Genomic DNA, 16,445 nt, shown 5'->3' with positions numbered 1-16,445 from the left:
TTTTTTCATGAGTGCTATTCCTTAGAATAGCTCCTGTGAAACTAGAGCCTTGGAACTCAGACCTTTATATAGATGAGTTATAGATGAGTTAGGCATCATCCTCATCTAGTTATTTATTCATAGACAGATTAAGAGATGGACTAAGAACCTAATGGTTGAGTGTTTGCAACGTCATTTTAACACGCTATCATCACCTCTGTAGAGTGAGCTTTGGAAGCCAGTACACTCCTCAGTGTTTTGGGAAAAATAACATTTTCCTTTTTAGAAAACTTGTATCCACTTAACTTGGTATTTATTCATTTTTAAATAGTTGAAAGATATAATAATGATAGTGAATATAAATGAGTCTTTTATAATAAGAATTTCTTGAAATCAGATGATGTAGAATATCTCTCAAGAAGTGTTTGGAATGATTTGTGTGAAATTCTCTTTATTTTGGCAGAATTTGGATTTAACAAAAAGGAAGATGATTCATGAAGGACCATTGGTCTGGAAAGTGAATAGAGATAAAACTATTGGTAGGTCTAATGTCTGTCAGTTTTGTTGAGAATGGAAAAAAGAAAAGCATGAGAAAGATTTCTTATGCCAAAGAGAAGAGAACCATTCACAGTTTTCATTTCAGCAGTTTAACAATGCTGCCTTGTGTTACTTACTCATTTGCAGATCTACTTAGGTTATTTTGATATTTGAAGTGTGAAGCAGAAAACTTTACCATGACTCAGTCCTCTCTCCATCTTTCTTGTATTGTAATGAGTCTAAGCTTTCTTTTAGACCACTGCTTCTCAATTATGTGGTGAGCAAATTTCTTTTTTGTTAGTCATAGATTGATACGTTAGTGTAATATAATAACAGTGAATTATTAAAAGATAATTTAAAAACAATAGCAAGTCAGTTATTTAAACTTACTAGATTTAACAGAAACAACATTTCTCTGTTGAATTGTTGAAAAGTTTACAAAGCAAATCTCAAGATCTGTACTGATCATCTGTTCTTTTTTTTTCCCCCTAGATTTATACACATTGCTGCTGGAAGACATTCTTGTCCTGCTACAAAAGCAGGATGATAGACTGGTATTAAGGTGCCATAGTAAGATCCTGGCATCTACAGCTGATAGCAAACACACATTTAGCCCTGTCATTAAGTTGAATACCGTGTTGGTTCGACAAGTAGCAACAGGTGATGTTGACCTCTAGGTTTATTGTAAAGTTGCATAAGATAGTCAGTGTTGTTTAGATAACACAACTTGCATAGAGTCTTGTTTTTTTCTTCTACAAATTAAATCAAAACACAAACACTGCTTGAAAAGTGAATTAAGGATATAGGATGCCCCCAATTTTCTGAGTCATTTTCTGCATTTAAACATTTTTGAATGTTACTTTTGCCTTTATTACATGTTTCAATCATTGATAGACACCCATGAAAATAGTAAATTGGTAGGTAATACCAACAAAAAGGATTTTTTTAGAATGGTGATTTTAGAAAAAAGAGCAACACTTGAAGAGGTAGCTATAGTATGGGATTTTTGAAAACCATTTAAGTTAGCAGATTATATATTAACTGTACTAACAAAGAGATCCCTTTTGAAACTTATTTATTCCATGACGGCAAAATCAATTTATGACCTTTGTCTCCAGCACCCACTGAATATTATTAACTGTTTAGGAAAAGGGCAATTCAGAATAAATGCAAGAGTGTCATAGTGTTCAGTTCAGTACTTTAAATACAGTATGAAATACAAGTTGCATAGATTTTGTGTTTAACTTGGTGGATTTTTATAAAGTGAACATGTTTCCTAGTGAATACATAGATATAAAGATAAAAAGTAACACCAGAACCCCAGAAACATCCTTACTGGCCCCTGTAGGTAATATTGTTGGGATAATTTTTGCTTTCTATTTTCCAGATAACAAAGCTTTATTTGTCATCTCCATGTCAGACAACGGAGCCCAAATTTATGAACTGGTGGCACAGACAGTTTCTGAAAAGACTGTGTATGTACTTAGATGCAGCTCTAACATTTTTATTATCCCAAATATAATAGTCCATAAACTTAGCTTTGTTTTTGTAATATAACTATGGAAATCAAAAACTGGGTAGAAACAAGCACTTACTCTGTCTTCTTTCTAGATGTTCTAAGAACTTTTTCTCTTTTTAGAATTGATGTCTTTTAGTGCGATTCTGTTCTACTGAATATCCTTATCTAAAGAAAAGTTTCTCAGAAGCACCAAGTAAAGTTTTTAATGGGCAGGGTATTCATAATGTTACTAGGTTTTTCTTTAAGGCATAGAGTATTTTTATAATCTCTGCTTAATAGTATATTGTCTAAGTAAACATATTCTCTGATAGAAGTAGAATTTGTGTTTGGTTGGTGTCTAGCTTATTATTTTTTACTGCTGTTTTCAGAGTGTATTTAAAGGGCATGTCTATTTCCTTTTCCTTTTGTATTTTGTTTTCCTTTCAAACTTCCTCCAGGTGGCAGGACCTAATATGTCGGATGGCTGCATCAGTGAAGGAGCAATCCACCAAGCCCATCCCATTGCCGCAGTCATCACCGTGCGAGTGAGTGTACCTTTACTTGTGTTAGGACTACTTTGTGGGTTGATCAGAAAAGAAGTGGATAATTCTCTGTTGCAGTAATGTTTGGATACTTCATGAGGCTGAAAGGTTGTTTTCTTTTTTTAATAGAGGAGACAATGATGAAGAAGAACCTCCAAAATTAAAAGTAGAACATCATGGTCTTTCAGTCACTGGTATACAGAGTCCAGGTAAACTGATCTGTTAAGTTTACCTGAAAGACTGTGGTCTGTAATTAGATGTTAAAATGCAAAGACACTTTCACTCATTTTGGTTTATTAAGTTTCTGGCATGATCTGCTCTAACAAATTCCACTTTATCAGCCTTCTCTTACAACATTACAACGTTGTTCTAAGTTCTATGTATTTCCCTTAACAAATAATGTCTGTCGCTCCTGCACTTGTTCCTCTCCCTGCCAAGTATTTCCTTAATGTTAAAACTTTAAAGGTACTTATTTTTAAAAGATACATTCTACTTTTTCTGTCCCACTGAACAGAGAGAGATTTGGGATTAGTGTCTCCCTTAATATCATCCAAACCTCAATCGCATTCACTGGACACCTCTGGAAAATCGGAGGTAGATGACCTCTTTGCTACTGAGAGACAGTTTGCAAAAGAGCAACATGAAGATGGGACTCTAAAGGAAGTTGGAATAAATTATCAAATCACAATCCCAGATCCACATTTGCCTGTCTCAGAAGAACGGTGGGCCTTGGATGCACTAAGGAATTGTAAGTTTTATTCCTAAGTTAGGACACATGCTAAGTTGTGTAGTGCACAACTGTAGCCATGTGGGGAGAAGCCAAAGAAGTATCAGTTGTGACTTCATAGCAAGAATTTTACAGTTTAATTGTAAAGATGATAGAAAACCTCCCAGGCTTGTATGGAGACTGTATAATTTAAGAAACAGGAGAGAAGTTAAGGTAGAGTTGAAAGGAAGAAATTGATCAAGGTCTTTAAAACCTAAATTATTCTCAATTCTGTTGAATTAACAGACTCCATTATTTTGAATGGTTTGACTAAAGTCCCAGTAACTCTTACCATTGTGCAAGTGACCTCACAGCTTACACTTCTCTATTCAAATTAACTTTGCTCTCTTTCAACAACCTAAGGAAGCTGTGCTGCCAAGGTCATTTTTTTCAAAACTACTAAAATGTTCTTTATCTTTTGAAATTATACATGCCATCAAATCATTGAAATTAAATTTTATTACTATGCAGCTTTATTTTTCCTCTACCATGCAGGGAGATTCTGTGGGTTATTATAAATGATAAAATTAATGTTCTCTGTGTGTAATAAAATTTTAAAAAAGAATGCCTTGGTATGTGCATCTGCTTCTGGAAAAAGCAGAACTTGCAGTTGTGTTTTTTTTTTTTTTTTTTTTTTGGTCAGAATTACCACAGCTTTGCAGCATCCTTAAGAAGTTCCTTTGGGTATTTTTCTAGTCACGTGGAAAGAAAAATATAGGCAGCCATGGTATTTATTGGTTATTGAGCAGTTCTAACCAGGATTACTGCCTTAGATCTTTTCGAGTCTGGTTTAATGTTAAATCTTACCCAAATGGCGTTTTGTTTTACTTCTCAAACAAACAATACAGACGGTTGTGCAAAAATTAATATTTTGACAAAAATTATGAAAAAGATATTTAATAATGATAATTGGTGATTCTATTAATTTAATTATGGCTATCTGAGGCTATAATTGTGACTTTCTTTTTTCTTTCTTCCTAAATCATCTAGTGGGTTTGTTGAAGCAGCTGCTGGTACAGCAGCTGGGTTTAACTGAGAAGAGTGCTCAGGAAGACTGGCCACGTTTCCCCAGACACAGGACAGCCTCTCCAGAGGAGCAGGCAGATGGTCAAACCCAGAACTCTGAAAACATTAAGGCCTATCACCCTGGTGAAGGACAGATGCCCTTCAGAACTGGAACTGGTGACATTTCAACTTGTTATAGTCCACGGACTTCTACTGAATCATCTGCTTCACGAGATTCAGTAGCACTGGCATTCCAAGATGGCCAGGCAAGTAATACTTTAGTAACGGGCCATATGCTTATGGTCCCAGAGATGCCTCCTGCAGAGCCAGAAGTGGGTCTTGATGAGAGTGGAGAGCACTTTTTTGATGCCCGTGAAGCACATAGTGATGATAATCCATCAGAAGGTGATGGAGCAGCTAAAAAGGAAGAGAAGGATGTTAATTTACGCATCTCAGGCAAGTTCCTTTCCCATTCATACTTTGATTTTGATTGTTGTTAAGTGTCCTGTGTGCTGAAATGGATGATTTTTGGTATCTAAATGTATTGTGTGTAGGTGAGTGTGTGTTTTGTATTTTTCATGTAGTAAATAATTACTAAATCTATTCAGTACCAGACTCCATTCTAGGTGCTAGGTATTACATTGGATAAAACACAGAAAAACCCAGTTTTTATGAGCTTCAGTATTAGTTAGGAAAGAATAATGGTAGATAAGATGTCAAACAGTAAAATGTATTAGGAGGAAAATAGATTAGTGGGCAGAGAGTAATGAGCAGAGAGTAATGGGAGTAGGCAAGGTGATCAAGAGGGCCTATGTGAGGCAGCATTCTAACAGAGGGGTGACGGGAGGTACTCCATGAATAGCTGGAAGCCAAGTGTTCCAGCAGAGAAGACTAGCACACAGGCTATGCAGCAAGATCATATTTTTGTGTGGTTAAGGAATACAGGGTAAGAAAAATATGGTAGACGATGAGATAAGAGAGGTGTTTATCGGGGGAAGTAGAGACAGGACCTTATAGGGATGTTGCTGTTTTAAAATTAATTTTTTTATATTCAAAAACCTATTTAAAAGTTAACTTTCTAAATACTAAAAAGCTATATGAATTTATTCATATATTATTGTAGAAGTTTGCTAAGTTTAACTTTAACCTGAAGAGAGAAATTGCTCATATACTAGGAATGAAACATGAGAATTTGGAAAGTGGTAGCTTTTCCATCCCTTTAAAAGCATTTAAAGTCATCATTGCCTTACCCTGTCTCATTCCATCTCCTTTGTGATGGACCAGTACTGACCTCACTAGACTGTTCTGTCTCTTCAATAGGAAACTTTCTGATCCTCGACGGCTATGAAACAGTACAGGAGAGCTCCACGGATGATGACCTCACCTCCCTTCCCCCACAACACTTGACAGGCCTCCCCTCCACGGACTCTGCCCACCAGCACCAGCAGTCTCCCAAGAATGCTCATTCTGATGGGGCTGTTTCACCATTCACCCCAGTGTTCCTGGCCCAGCAGCGCTGGGGAGCTATGGAGGATTCCTGTTTTGAAGTCCAGAGTCCTTCCTCTTGTGCAGATTCACAGAGCCAGATCATGGAGTATATTCGTAAGATAGAGGCTGACCTTGAACACTTAAAGGTACTTCAGACTTCAGTATCCTTAGGACTTGGTTTTTAGAAACACATTTCGCAGAGAAGTAGAAGTAGTATAGAATGATTCAAATGCTGATACTCATCAGCTTGTTTAGGTTCTGAATTTGTATGTGCCCTTCAACCATAATCCAGGAATAGGCCTGGGTAAAAAGCTGAGGTCAACATTGTGTGGTTATGCAGTAGCTCTATAAACTGTTGATGTGGGTTTCTGAGTTTAAGAACCTAAATATATTTTGGGGGATTGACTGTCCTCTACGAGAAGCTGTGAACAATAAGCTATGATAGGTAGGATTTGCATAGTTATGATCCCAGGCTGGGAAATGCTAGAACCTATTAATTATCTGTGAATAATTTGGTGATGGTGATGATTTCCCAGGTAGAAATTAGCTCCTGTCACCACCACAATCTAAAAACCTGGACATGAATGGGATTTTTGTTAATTGGTAATTGAAAATGTCATTGTACTAGCCACTGTTTCAGAATTGAGCTGTGTGGCAGTTTCTGTCTGGCCTGGTATTTGCCGGCCGTCAGTAGACACGGATGCTAGAGCACATCTTCTTTCATGGCATCATTTTGTTGGAGGCTATAGGGACAGAATGAAAAGTATTCTTAACTTGTTAAGTAAATAAAGGCTGGTCTCCCTTAGTTTTTCTCTTAACTTCATGTGATTGGCTTTTCCTCCTTCACATGATTGCATGTAGTGTCACCCTGTGGCTGAGTAGATGAGAGACCCAGAAGACCCGGTGGGCATGTTGGCTCTTGGAGAGTTCGTGCCACATGTGGGTGGTTTTCAGGGTAACTCCTCAGGGTAGGAGAATCACCTATTGCCTCTCCTCTTTCTTTTTACATGGGAAAGCTGTAAGTTATTCACTCCAGAGAGAATGAGGGGAAAGGAATAGAATTTTTCCCCCCAATAACAAAAATTTTAATGCTGTTGATGTTGAAATTTTGAAGCATGTACCTATGATATGAAAAAGCTTTCTTTACTATTTAAAAAAAAAAACTTTGTGATGTTCAAGTGAAAAACATGTGGGCTTTATTTTACAGAAAGTAGAAGAGAGTTACACCATTCTTTGCCAAAGGCTGGCTGGATCAGCCCTCACAGACAAACACTCAGGTAGGTGAGAGTTGTAGATTCCAGATTCTGGAATCATCTTGCCTGAACAGTGCCTTGGCTGAAATGATTTATTATTCTTAAAAGTGGAAGCCTTCTGAGATTCTATTTCTTTTCTGTCTTTAAAAAGCTACTTGTTCCCAAACATCATATATCAAGCAGAGTCTTGTCTGCTGACGCTGCTCTTCCTTGGCTAAGAGGAACTGCAGTTGTCACTCACCACACCATCTCCCCTCTCTGTTTTGCTTTACCTTTGCAAAAGCAGGAGGCAGACCAGTGGTTAGCCTGGTAAAACCCTGGATCGTGGGTGAGGTTTGCTGGTGTCACTGTGATGGATGGGGGGCTTGGTGTTCGTCAGGTCTTGCTGTCCTGTGTGTCTCTACAGTAACTGCAAATGGACCTGTGTTCAGTACGTCAGTTGCACACATTGGCTTACATGCTTTCAGATGAGACTCTTCTGACTTAGAAGCACAGATACAACTACACCCCAGGTTTCATAGGTGTTCTCTTCACACTGTTAATTTTTTATTCTTAATTTGATGTTTTTCTGTTTTTATTCTTCTCAGATAAAAGTTAGAGCCGCCTGTCCAGGAGGTGACTGAAGGTTGTTGGATTTTGAGCTTCGACCTTGTATCACTACATCCTGGCTGCAGTGTGGACACAAAGAATGTGTGACAGAGGACCTGCCTGTGAACCCCTCTGGGGTTAGCCGTGTCCCAGGGTGCCCATAGTGGGACTAGTTCTTCACAATGTGGCAGCTGCACTAGTCTGTCAGTGAGGGAATCCATTCTCTCACTCTGCTCTCCTCACTATTGGAAATTCGTTTTGATTCAGAACAAAAACCAAATGTATAGAGTTTTGGGTGTAGGATATGAAATTTTACTTAGACTTAAAGAAAAAGAGAAAATCAGTTGTATTTATTTGACTTCATTCCATATTTGAAAGCACATTTTAATTTTTTTTTTTTTGCCATGTTTTGTTTTGAATAGTGAGAGTTTTAGCCCTTTGTATTTTGTACACCCAAGGATCAGTTGCTCCTGAAGCAGAGTTCAAATGGGGTATTAGGAAGTTGGGGAGAGTGGTGATGAAGAGGAGGAAGTGAGAAGAGGGTGGGGGGAGCATCTTGTCTTCACTAAACTGTACTCTATGCCTCTGCTGTCCAATAGGCTGTTTCTCTGTGGGTCACCTCAAAGGTGTGGTATGCCCGAGGCTCCTATCTGCAGAGGACTGGCACTGAGTGCTTCCCAGGTGGTCAGATTAGGTGGACAGCCCCCCACCTGAGGCAAGCACCTCTTCTTTGTAACTGGGATCAACCCAATTAACAGGAATCCTCAATGTACTAAATAGCAGGCACTTGAAAATGGGTGTGTTTTCTTCTTTTCTATTGAGGGTTGGGACTTGGGAGGGAGAGGAAAGCAAATTTTATTTTCTTGATTATAAATTTGTTATTCTTGATGTTATTTCATTTTTATAATTATTCATTAGACTTTGGCACTTGTGTAAATTATCCCTGCAGATCAAGCAGGAAGTAAAACCAAGTACATGGAGATGCTTCAGATGGTGGCGGGTGTGGGTTGCTGACGAAGGGTGGGCTGGGAGCGGGTAGGAGTCCGGGAAGGTTATCTAATTGAATCACTACTGAGTTGAACAATGGCAGTTACTAGCCACGGGTATTGCTGATGATAAGGCCAGTAAACTTTTAGTACCTGGAGGTTTGACTCTGATTTTTGCACTGATGGTGCCAAAGGGCTCTGTGAGTACAAAGGAGAGCCGAGAGTGGAGTGGAGAAAGGTGTGATGAAGAAGGCAGAGCTGCTCAAGCCAACACCAGAAGCACCTCCTCTGACTTCATTCACTGCTGGCGCTTTTCCACACCGGGGCATGACTGACCTTAAAAATTGCAGACCAGAACATACACTGGACCCTGCAGGCAAGGTGTTGGTACCCGCCTGCTCGGGGTGGGTAGTAGTCTTGGCAGCACCCCACAGAGGACGAATGTTTCAGAATTGTGACTTGAGGACACCTTCACTTTTATCGGCTTTCTGTGGTTTTCTTCGTGCTTCAAGTACATGTTTTGGAGTAATTTTGCCAACTAAAACTAAATTATTTGTCAAATGTTAAAATTTTCTTAATGTGCAGGGAGTTCATCTACTGCTCATATCTTTCAGTAGTACCTTCTGAACTCTGGGTAAACAGGATATAATTTTATTATATTTCCTGCAGTCTGATATATATACATAAATATATATTCTCCCCCTCATTACCAATGACAAGTTCCCAACTTCTTTTGTAAACACCACTACAACTTAGCAAGCACATCTATGTCCAGATTCTTGTTTGTGTCTTTCCAAAACTGATCTGGTTTGGATCGTTGGACCTCATCTGTAAATTAGAGTTATATTTTGAGTCCTAGGCCAAGTAAATCAGAATGGACTTAAAAATTTTTAGAAGCAGAAGCTAATATATAAATGAAGCTTGGAACTTGAATTTTCTGTATCTCTTAAGAGAAGCAAGTAGAAACCAAATGGTTCCACAGTGCTGCTGGGTAATGTAATTGCTCCCAACTCAAAGGGCTGCACCTGTAGCCACTTCACACTGATGCCATCAGTGGGCAATTAATCAGGAGAAAGGTAAATATAAATAGAACTTTCGTGTTAACTTCAGACACTACAGGGTAATTACATAATTCTCTGGCACTCAATTAAGGAGCTTTCTAAGTTAGCAAAGTTTTGGTTTTTCTTCTAGCTCAGCCAGAATCTCATCTAGCACAATTTGCTTTTCTCTATTTGCAGTTAAACTTCTTGGAACAATAACAGGGCTAACTGGAAAAAAATTATTGGACCATAACTCTAGTACTTCTAAATAAATTCATGTTGAGATTTTTCAAAGAAAATCTAATTCTGAAAAGTTTCCCCCAATTTTAAGTGTTTTTATCTTAGCAGCCTAACTTCTTTCCTCTTCTATTCCAACCTGGCCCTCCACCCGTTTTGTTTCATTTTGGACATTATGCTCACATCCATTTCATATGACACTATCTTTCAACATGGAATTAGATACTCATCCTATCTGAGTGACACTGGTTACCATCAAAGCATTGTTTTGAAGTTACAGAATTAGAAAGTAGAGCCTACTTCCACGTGGGAGTGGGCAAGGGGGTAGACAAAGGGCCTTCCCAGAACAGGAGAGCTGGTTGTAGCAGTGGGAGTGACCTGCCGTGACCCTGTTCTCTCGCTGGGCCTAATGGCTCCTTTGCTATTAGATGGCAAATTACATTTGGAGTCTCTCCTTCCTTTTCAGAGGACAGAATTAATCAAGGCAAATCAGCCAGGCCCAAAGTGCTGTAATTTAAAATCATGATTACTGCCCTACAAGCCATATGTTTTGCATACTTTAAAATCAGCTCACTTGGACTGTTTGAGTTATCTTTGAGAATCCAGTAACTCTTTATTACATTAGGGTGTGGGAGGTGGATTCATAAGCGTCTTTGGCTTTCTTTTCCTTGAAATGACTTCAAATGACTATTAAAAAGGTTAGGTCCCCTTTAAAACATTTCTTGGTTTCTCAGGGAAGCTCCCTTCCCTGAGGGTGGCATATGATATTATTTTGAGATACTAGAGTTTTGGTCAATATTTCCCCCATCCCTCACGGTCAATATTTTCTTCCTGTGTGTCACAGAGAACCATTGAGAGGTGTGTACAGAGGCCCTTGGAATGGAAAGCAGGACCTTCCAGTCAGCTTTCTACTGGCTACTCCACACCCCACCTCCCCCAATATTATTGTCATTTTTGTTTTATAAATCACGTTTCTTCTGACTTTCCACCCCTTTACAAAGTGATGTGCAAATTTGTTCTTTCCTTTGCCTTATTCCATAAGCCTTCCCCAGTGATACTGATGGCTTTGACAATTGGTAGAAAAATAATGACCCTCCTAGAAGGAAGCCCTGTCTGCCATTTCCAGGTGCCAACTGCTAAGCAGATACACTGCAAAGTGATAACTGTAGTGTGCACACTGTTGGTTATTTTTAATAAGCCTCTTCCTACTAGAACATTTTATTTCCTTGTTCACCATACAATCATGTACTCTTTAACAGAAATTACTTTTAAAAAAAAAATCTGGAACTATCTTTTAAAAAACTTTATTAATAATCATGTATTTTTACTGATCACATTTTGAAATGCCTAAAAGACTTTATTGTTCTAATTATCCAGATGTACCTTTGTAAAATAGCTCTTTTATGAATTAGCTGATAAGGCTCTATGTTTCTGGAACAAAATATTGGTCATCTAAAACCTTTCTGTTTTCTGGGGTCTGGGAAAATAGAAAATGAGAGTTCAAATATTAAATATGCTTAAAGGAACTAAGTATGTGACTTTTTATTTGTATTCTTATTGATTTGTCTAATACAAGTTATATTAGAAAAGTTTAGGCACCAAGGAGTCTAATCTCAGTAGCAAACATCTTCCTGCTTTTTAGAACATTAGTTGAGACCAGCCGTTGCCAGCTGATTTCTGTAATGTGTGAATATCCCTGAGCACGCCAGGAACTGGGATTGCCTCACCACCTGGGACAATTTTGTTGTTGCTTTAATAGCTTTATTGGGAGATAATTCACATATCACACATATTCACCCACTTCAACGTGTATAGTTCAGTGATATTGTTACCTTATTCTACAGCATTCTGGGATATGTGTGTAAAATGTGTCTTTTAAGAGTACAAGTCTATTGAATTATGGGGTAGCAGTTTTCATGACTCATGTGAAGATAATTTTGTTTAATGGTACCCTAACTGAAAATCCGAAGTCCTGCTTGCCATTCTTATCCTTAATGCCAGAATCCCAGATGTGTCACCATTTCTGTGTTTTTGTGCATCCCACTTAAATGCAGATGGCTCTTTCTGAATTGGCTTTTTCGTTTCGACATAGACAGAATTTGACTTATTTGTAGGATATTTTTGACTGATCAAATAACCGTAACAAAAAATGCTGAGCATTTTGTAGACTATTGTAAGTCTTTTAAAAAGTAAGGATATTCAAGCACACTTTATAGAAACTTGTTCCTACTGTTCCACTTACAAACCTTCCTGGAAGAAACAAGTACCTATGCCATTCCCACTTGCCCCTAGGTGGCCCTGTTCTAATGGCAATGAAGAAAGTAGAACTCATCTTTGCATGTGAGCGGTTACTTCTTGCTGTCATCTTCCAACCCAAGTGACTGGTTCATCACACTTAATACTAACTTGAAAGCTAAGTGGATATATCCTGATGGAAAAGGCTGCTTTTCAGTTAAACTTGATGTCTTCCTGCTATGATGAATGTCATAAAACGTTACTGATAGATGTAGGTGTTTCCCTTTTTTTTTAATGTCAAGTGTAATTTTATTACTAATTGAAAATACTTCCGTTTTAGCTGTCAGGGAGTATGTTTGTTTTGCCACCTATTGCTACTAACAAGACACCATCCTACTCAAGCATCAATGGAGGTCCTGGTTGAAATAATTTCAGATAGGTGGAGCTCTTTTCTAATTCTAGTATTTTCCTGCACATTTGACTAGTGCTTTTTTTAGTTTACTTAAAACTTAGAACTTCCTGTACAGTACTTTATTTCAGGGGATTCCTTTGTTAGTACATGTGATGACAGGTTAGGGCTTCCTGAACACATTTTGACCAATAACAATAATTAGGACACTTCCTGATAGTCTTTAAAATTTTAGCAAAGTAGCTATACAGAGAATTTTTCTGCTATTTGAAATATTAATGGCAGCATGATACAATGCATTGGTCCTCAATTTTTTGCTCTTAGGGCAACTTATGTGCTTAGAAATTATTGAGGATCTAGTCAGGGGCGCTTATGTTCATGTGGATTATGTCTGATATTTATTAGAAGCTAAAATAATAAAAGTAGTGATTCACTTTAAAAAATGGTGGTCCCATTACAGGTTGATGTAATTTCACATTCTTAATGGAAAACCACTGTTTTCCACAGTAATATTTGAGAAGCATTTCATAGTTCTAAAATCTCTTCAATATTGAGCATAATAGTAGACAGATTCTCAAATTTACTTCTGCATGCAACCTGGTGTGATATGTTGTTTTGGTTGAAGCATATGAAGAAAATTAAGCTCCGACATTTTATTTTTTAAAGAAGATTTATTTATTTATGCACACACAACTGGGGTACTGGCCAGGTGTGCAGGGGTGGTGAGAGGATTCACCAGCGACCAAACAGGGAGCAGACTGACGAAATGCATTGCTGAGGGGGAAACAGTGAGACAGGAAGCGTCTGCCATGCTATGTGGGTCACCTCCTTGGCAGAGGATCCAACTTGTGCTGAAGTGGCTATGCTGGGGCCAACTTCGTGGTGCTGCACTTTAACTTTTTGCACCACCAGGGAGGGCTGCAGCCTCTAACATTTTAAAGGTTTTTTTAGTGATAAGAAAAACCTATAAAAGATAGCTGAAATGTGGAATCAGGAACTCCACCAATTGAATTTTTATACTTTAAAACATTAAAACCCACTAGCTCATTTAATCATTTAAATGTGTGAAGAAAGGGTCCATTTTGCCCATGTGTGATTATATAATACCTTGTATCGGTCATTTGGAAAGCACTGGTTAACTGAATGATACAGGTCTTCCAAATCATTTCATTTCTATATCATCAAAAACTCAGGTTTATTTTTGATTAAAAAAACCAGGCTCATCAGAAAAGTCTCGTGATGGATGTAAATCTCCAAAATGTCTACATTTTGCTTGAAATTGTATCATTGGCAACAAATAGTGACAGTTTTCTTTCAGATGCCACGAGTTTTGAGAAAATACTTGTCTGAAAAGCCATTGCTGACCTGTTATTCAAGTTCAGTCTTTAAAAAATGGCTACTTTTGTACGTAAGTAGTGCACTAGTACTTTCCTTCTGATGCAACCTCTTGAAGGTACTCACTGCTTTTCAAAAGCTCTTTTACAAAGACGGACAGCTTACCTGTTTTTTTGTCAGAAAGAAACGTAAAGAGACAGACATCTCACCACTTCCGCAGAAGGTGAAAAGGTGAGCAAAAAGTGAAACCAGTGTTCAGCATTTGTTTTGCAGCAATTGTCCCAAAGGAGTACACCCCAAGCTCTCCAGGAGTTATATACAGGTTGTGTGTCATACTGCTTATGTGAGTGTTAACTTAGTGCTATTTGATTTGACTGAGCAGGTTGTTTTGAGGGTCTGGGGACTCTCAAACTTATTCCCATGTAAATTTTCTTTGCTTTTTTTGTCATGTAGGTTTAGGAAAGTTTTCATAGGCACGTTCTGTTAGATAGCAGGGGAAACCAGGGTTGAGGTGCTTTATGTATCCTTCCCCATTTTGTCCCAGTGCTAAAATACATATAGTCAGGGGTTGCCCTTTCATAAGTTGTTCATTTTTACTGCTTCAAGGGTATTTCAGAGTGAAACTGGCAGTGTTTGTATTGCGAGTAAATGGCAGTGAATAATGCAATGGCTGTAAAGTTGGGTGCCACTGCCTGATTCAGGCTAAGCTGCCAGCAGCTCTGCCCTCCATTGCTTTTGTGCCATCGGTGCAGATGTGAGCATGGGGAAAAGCAAGTGGCGTCTAGGAAAAAGCGCTGACTCCCGAGACCATCTGAGAGAGTTGGAGACACTGGGGGTCTGGAAACTGCACTTTGTGAGAAGAGCCCAAACTTAAGAGGATCTGGGTTCAGTTCTAGCTGTGACCTCGAGCAGGTTCTCGTAGTTTCCATTTTCTTCTTATATTTGGGTTAAATAATACATACCCAAACAGAGGTATGTGGAGCACTTGAGAATTACCAAGTATGCGATTGATGTCCCCCGAAGTTGTTTTTCCCCCATTCCAGATGTGAGTACATAAGCAAAAGAGGCCAAAAAAAAAAAAAAAATTAGCTTAGAATGTGTGAATATCTTTCAACTAAAACAGCTATATTTCATGTTTTTATAATGGTTTTGTGTGTCTAAACTCCATGTCCATAGTGGATGTGTGTTTGGGTGTCTCGTGGATGTGCTTATCCTTTAAAAATAGCTTGCTGACTTCTTTAATACTATAGCTGCTAATCTTATTGTTCTTTAAAATGTAAAGAAAAACCAAAAAGTATGTGATTCTATTTTACAGAAATCTGCATATTGGACAGATCTGTTTGGTACTACTGTTAAAAGGGAAAGAGATGTTAGAGAAACTTTAATAAATCATATGTAACTAGTGAATTTCATCTTGCAAAAAGCCCCCTAGGATGCAAAATACTAGTTCTGCCTGGGGTTATCTTCCAGTAAAGCTAGATATTGGTAGTTTTGAAACATCTTTTATTCTCAAAATGCATGAGCTACTTATAGAATAAGTTATGATTATTTAGGCAGTTAGTATTCTTCTAAGAAAGCACTGCTTACTATGTTCATTGCACTAAAGAGTTCAAATTATGTTAGTATTTTGAGAACTTTTCTGGAGAACCCACACTGTATGAGTCCACATTTGGGCCTTCTGAACTCAAGCAGATGGCTGGCTTTCTGGGATTTCTCTCTGGCTTCTGCTTTCAATAGGGAAAGAACCATACAAAGGGCAAGGAAGCAAGACCAAACCAAACTTGCATGCTTTTGGTTTCTGATATTAGCTGGTTATCTAAGCTGAACAAGTCATTGGTCTCTGTTATACTGAGGAGATTGGATTGTGATTCTCCTTCAGGGCCCTCAAACTTTGACATTGTGAAATTGGTAACACAGGTACAGAGAAAATACTTCTCATTCACTTTAGGTAAATGCCCAACCTCACTGGTAGCTCCAGTAACAGTGTAGTATCACCGAGAAATTAATTTTTCTCCAATTATTCTTCAAAATATCTTTCTTTAGCTAGCTTCCTCTAATCCAGTATTACCTGCAGTCTGATGGAACATTATTTTCTTTTGCTCTGATCTCACTGGCAGTTTACACAAACTTAGGGGATTTTGTAGGGAAAGAGCTGACATTCGTGGTTCAGAGACTTTTTTTGAGCACTGACTGAGAGAGACTTAAGGGCTTATCATCACTTCAGATCATGTTCAAAGTGATGGCCTATCCTGAAAGACACAGGAAACTTGGAGAATCTGTGTGTGGAGTGCCCAGATGTGAGCTGGCTAGATTGATGATTTAGCAGGCAAATAAATGCACCATCAGGAAAACTCTCACACTCAGCAAGAATACGTCCAAGGGGCTTGGAAGATTATTTACAAACAGCTCAAGTAGAAGGAAAAAGTTGGGACAAAACTATCCTATCGCCTGCTGAAACTGAAGGACTCCACTACTCTTCCTTATCTTTTTTCCTTAAGAAATTGGCCTCTTTGGGATCAATTCTAACTGATTGAGCAATCAGTGACA

General features: G+C 38.3%; 1 protein-coding gene across 2 annotated transcripts in view; it reads left to right on the top strand.

The window, feature by feature from the left end:
* The window catches only part of ARHGEF12 (Rho guanine nucleotide exchange factor (GEF) 12), a 119,189-nt gene extending 107,749 nt beyond the window's left edge, over positions 1–11,440 (top strand). For both annotated transcript variants that reach the window (XM_012729730.1, XM_012729729.1), the window contains 10 exons: positions 443–518; positions 1,009–1,176; positions 1,904–1,991; positions 2,473–2,559; positions 2,686–2,765; positions 3,071–3,304; positions 4,313–4,783; positions 5,648–5,961; positions 7,023–7,092; positions 7,656–11,440. In XM_012729730.1, coding sequence (XP_012585184.1) covers positions 443–518; positions 1,009–1,176; positions 1,904–1,991; positions 2,473–2,559; positions 2,686–2,765; positions 3,071–3,304; positions 4,313–4,783; positions 5,648–5,961; positions 7,023–7,092; positions 7,656–7,666 — 1,599 coding nt within the window. In that variant the 3' untranslated portion in view covers positions 7,667–11,440. The remainder of the gene's footprint in view (positions 1–442; positions 519–1,008; positions 1,177–1,903; positions 1,992–2,472; positions 2,560–2,685; positions 2,766–3,070; positions 3,305–4,312; positions 4,784–5,647; positions 5,962–7,022; positions 7,093–7,655) is intronic.
* The last annotated feature ends 5,005 nt before the right edge of the window (positions 11,441–16,445 follow it).

The sequence above is a fragment of the Condylura cristata genome, unplaced genomic scaffold, assembly GCF_000260355.1.
Source record: "Condylura cristata isolate star-nosed mole 26May11 unplaced genomic scaffold, ConCri1.0 scaffold00025, whole genome shotgun sequence".
Lineage (NCBI taxonomy): Eukaryota > Metazoa > Chordata > Mammalia > Eulipotyphla > Talpidae > Condylura > Condylura cristata.
This window is presented reverse-complemented; position numbering and strand designations above follow the sequence as displayed.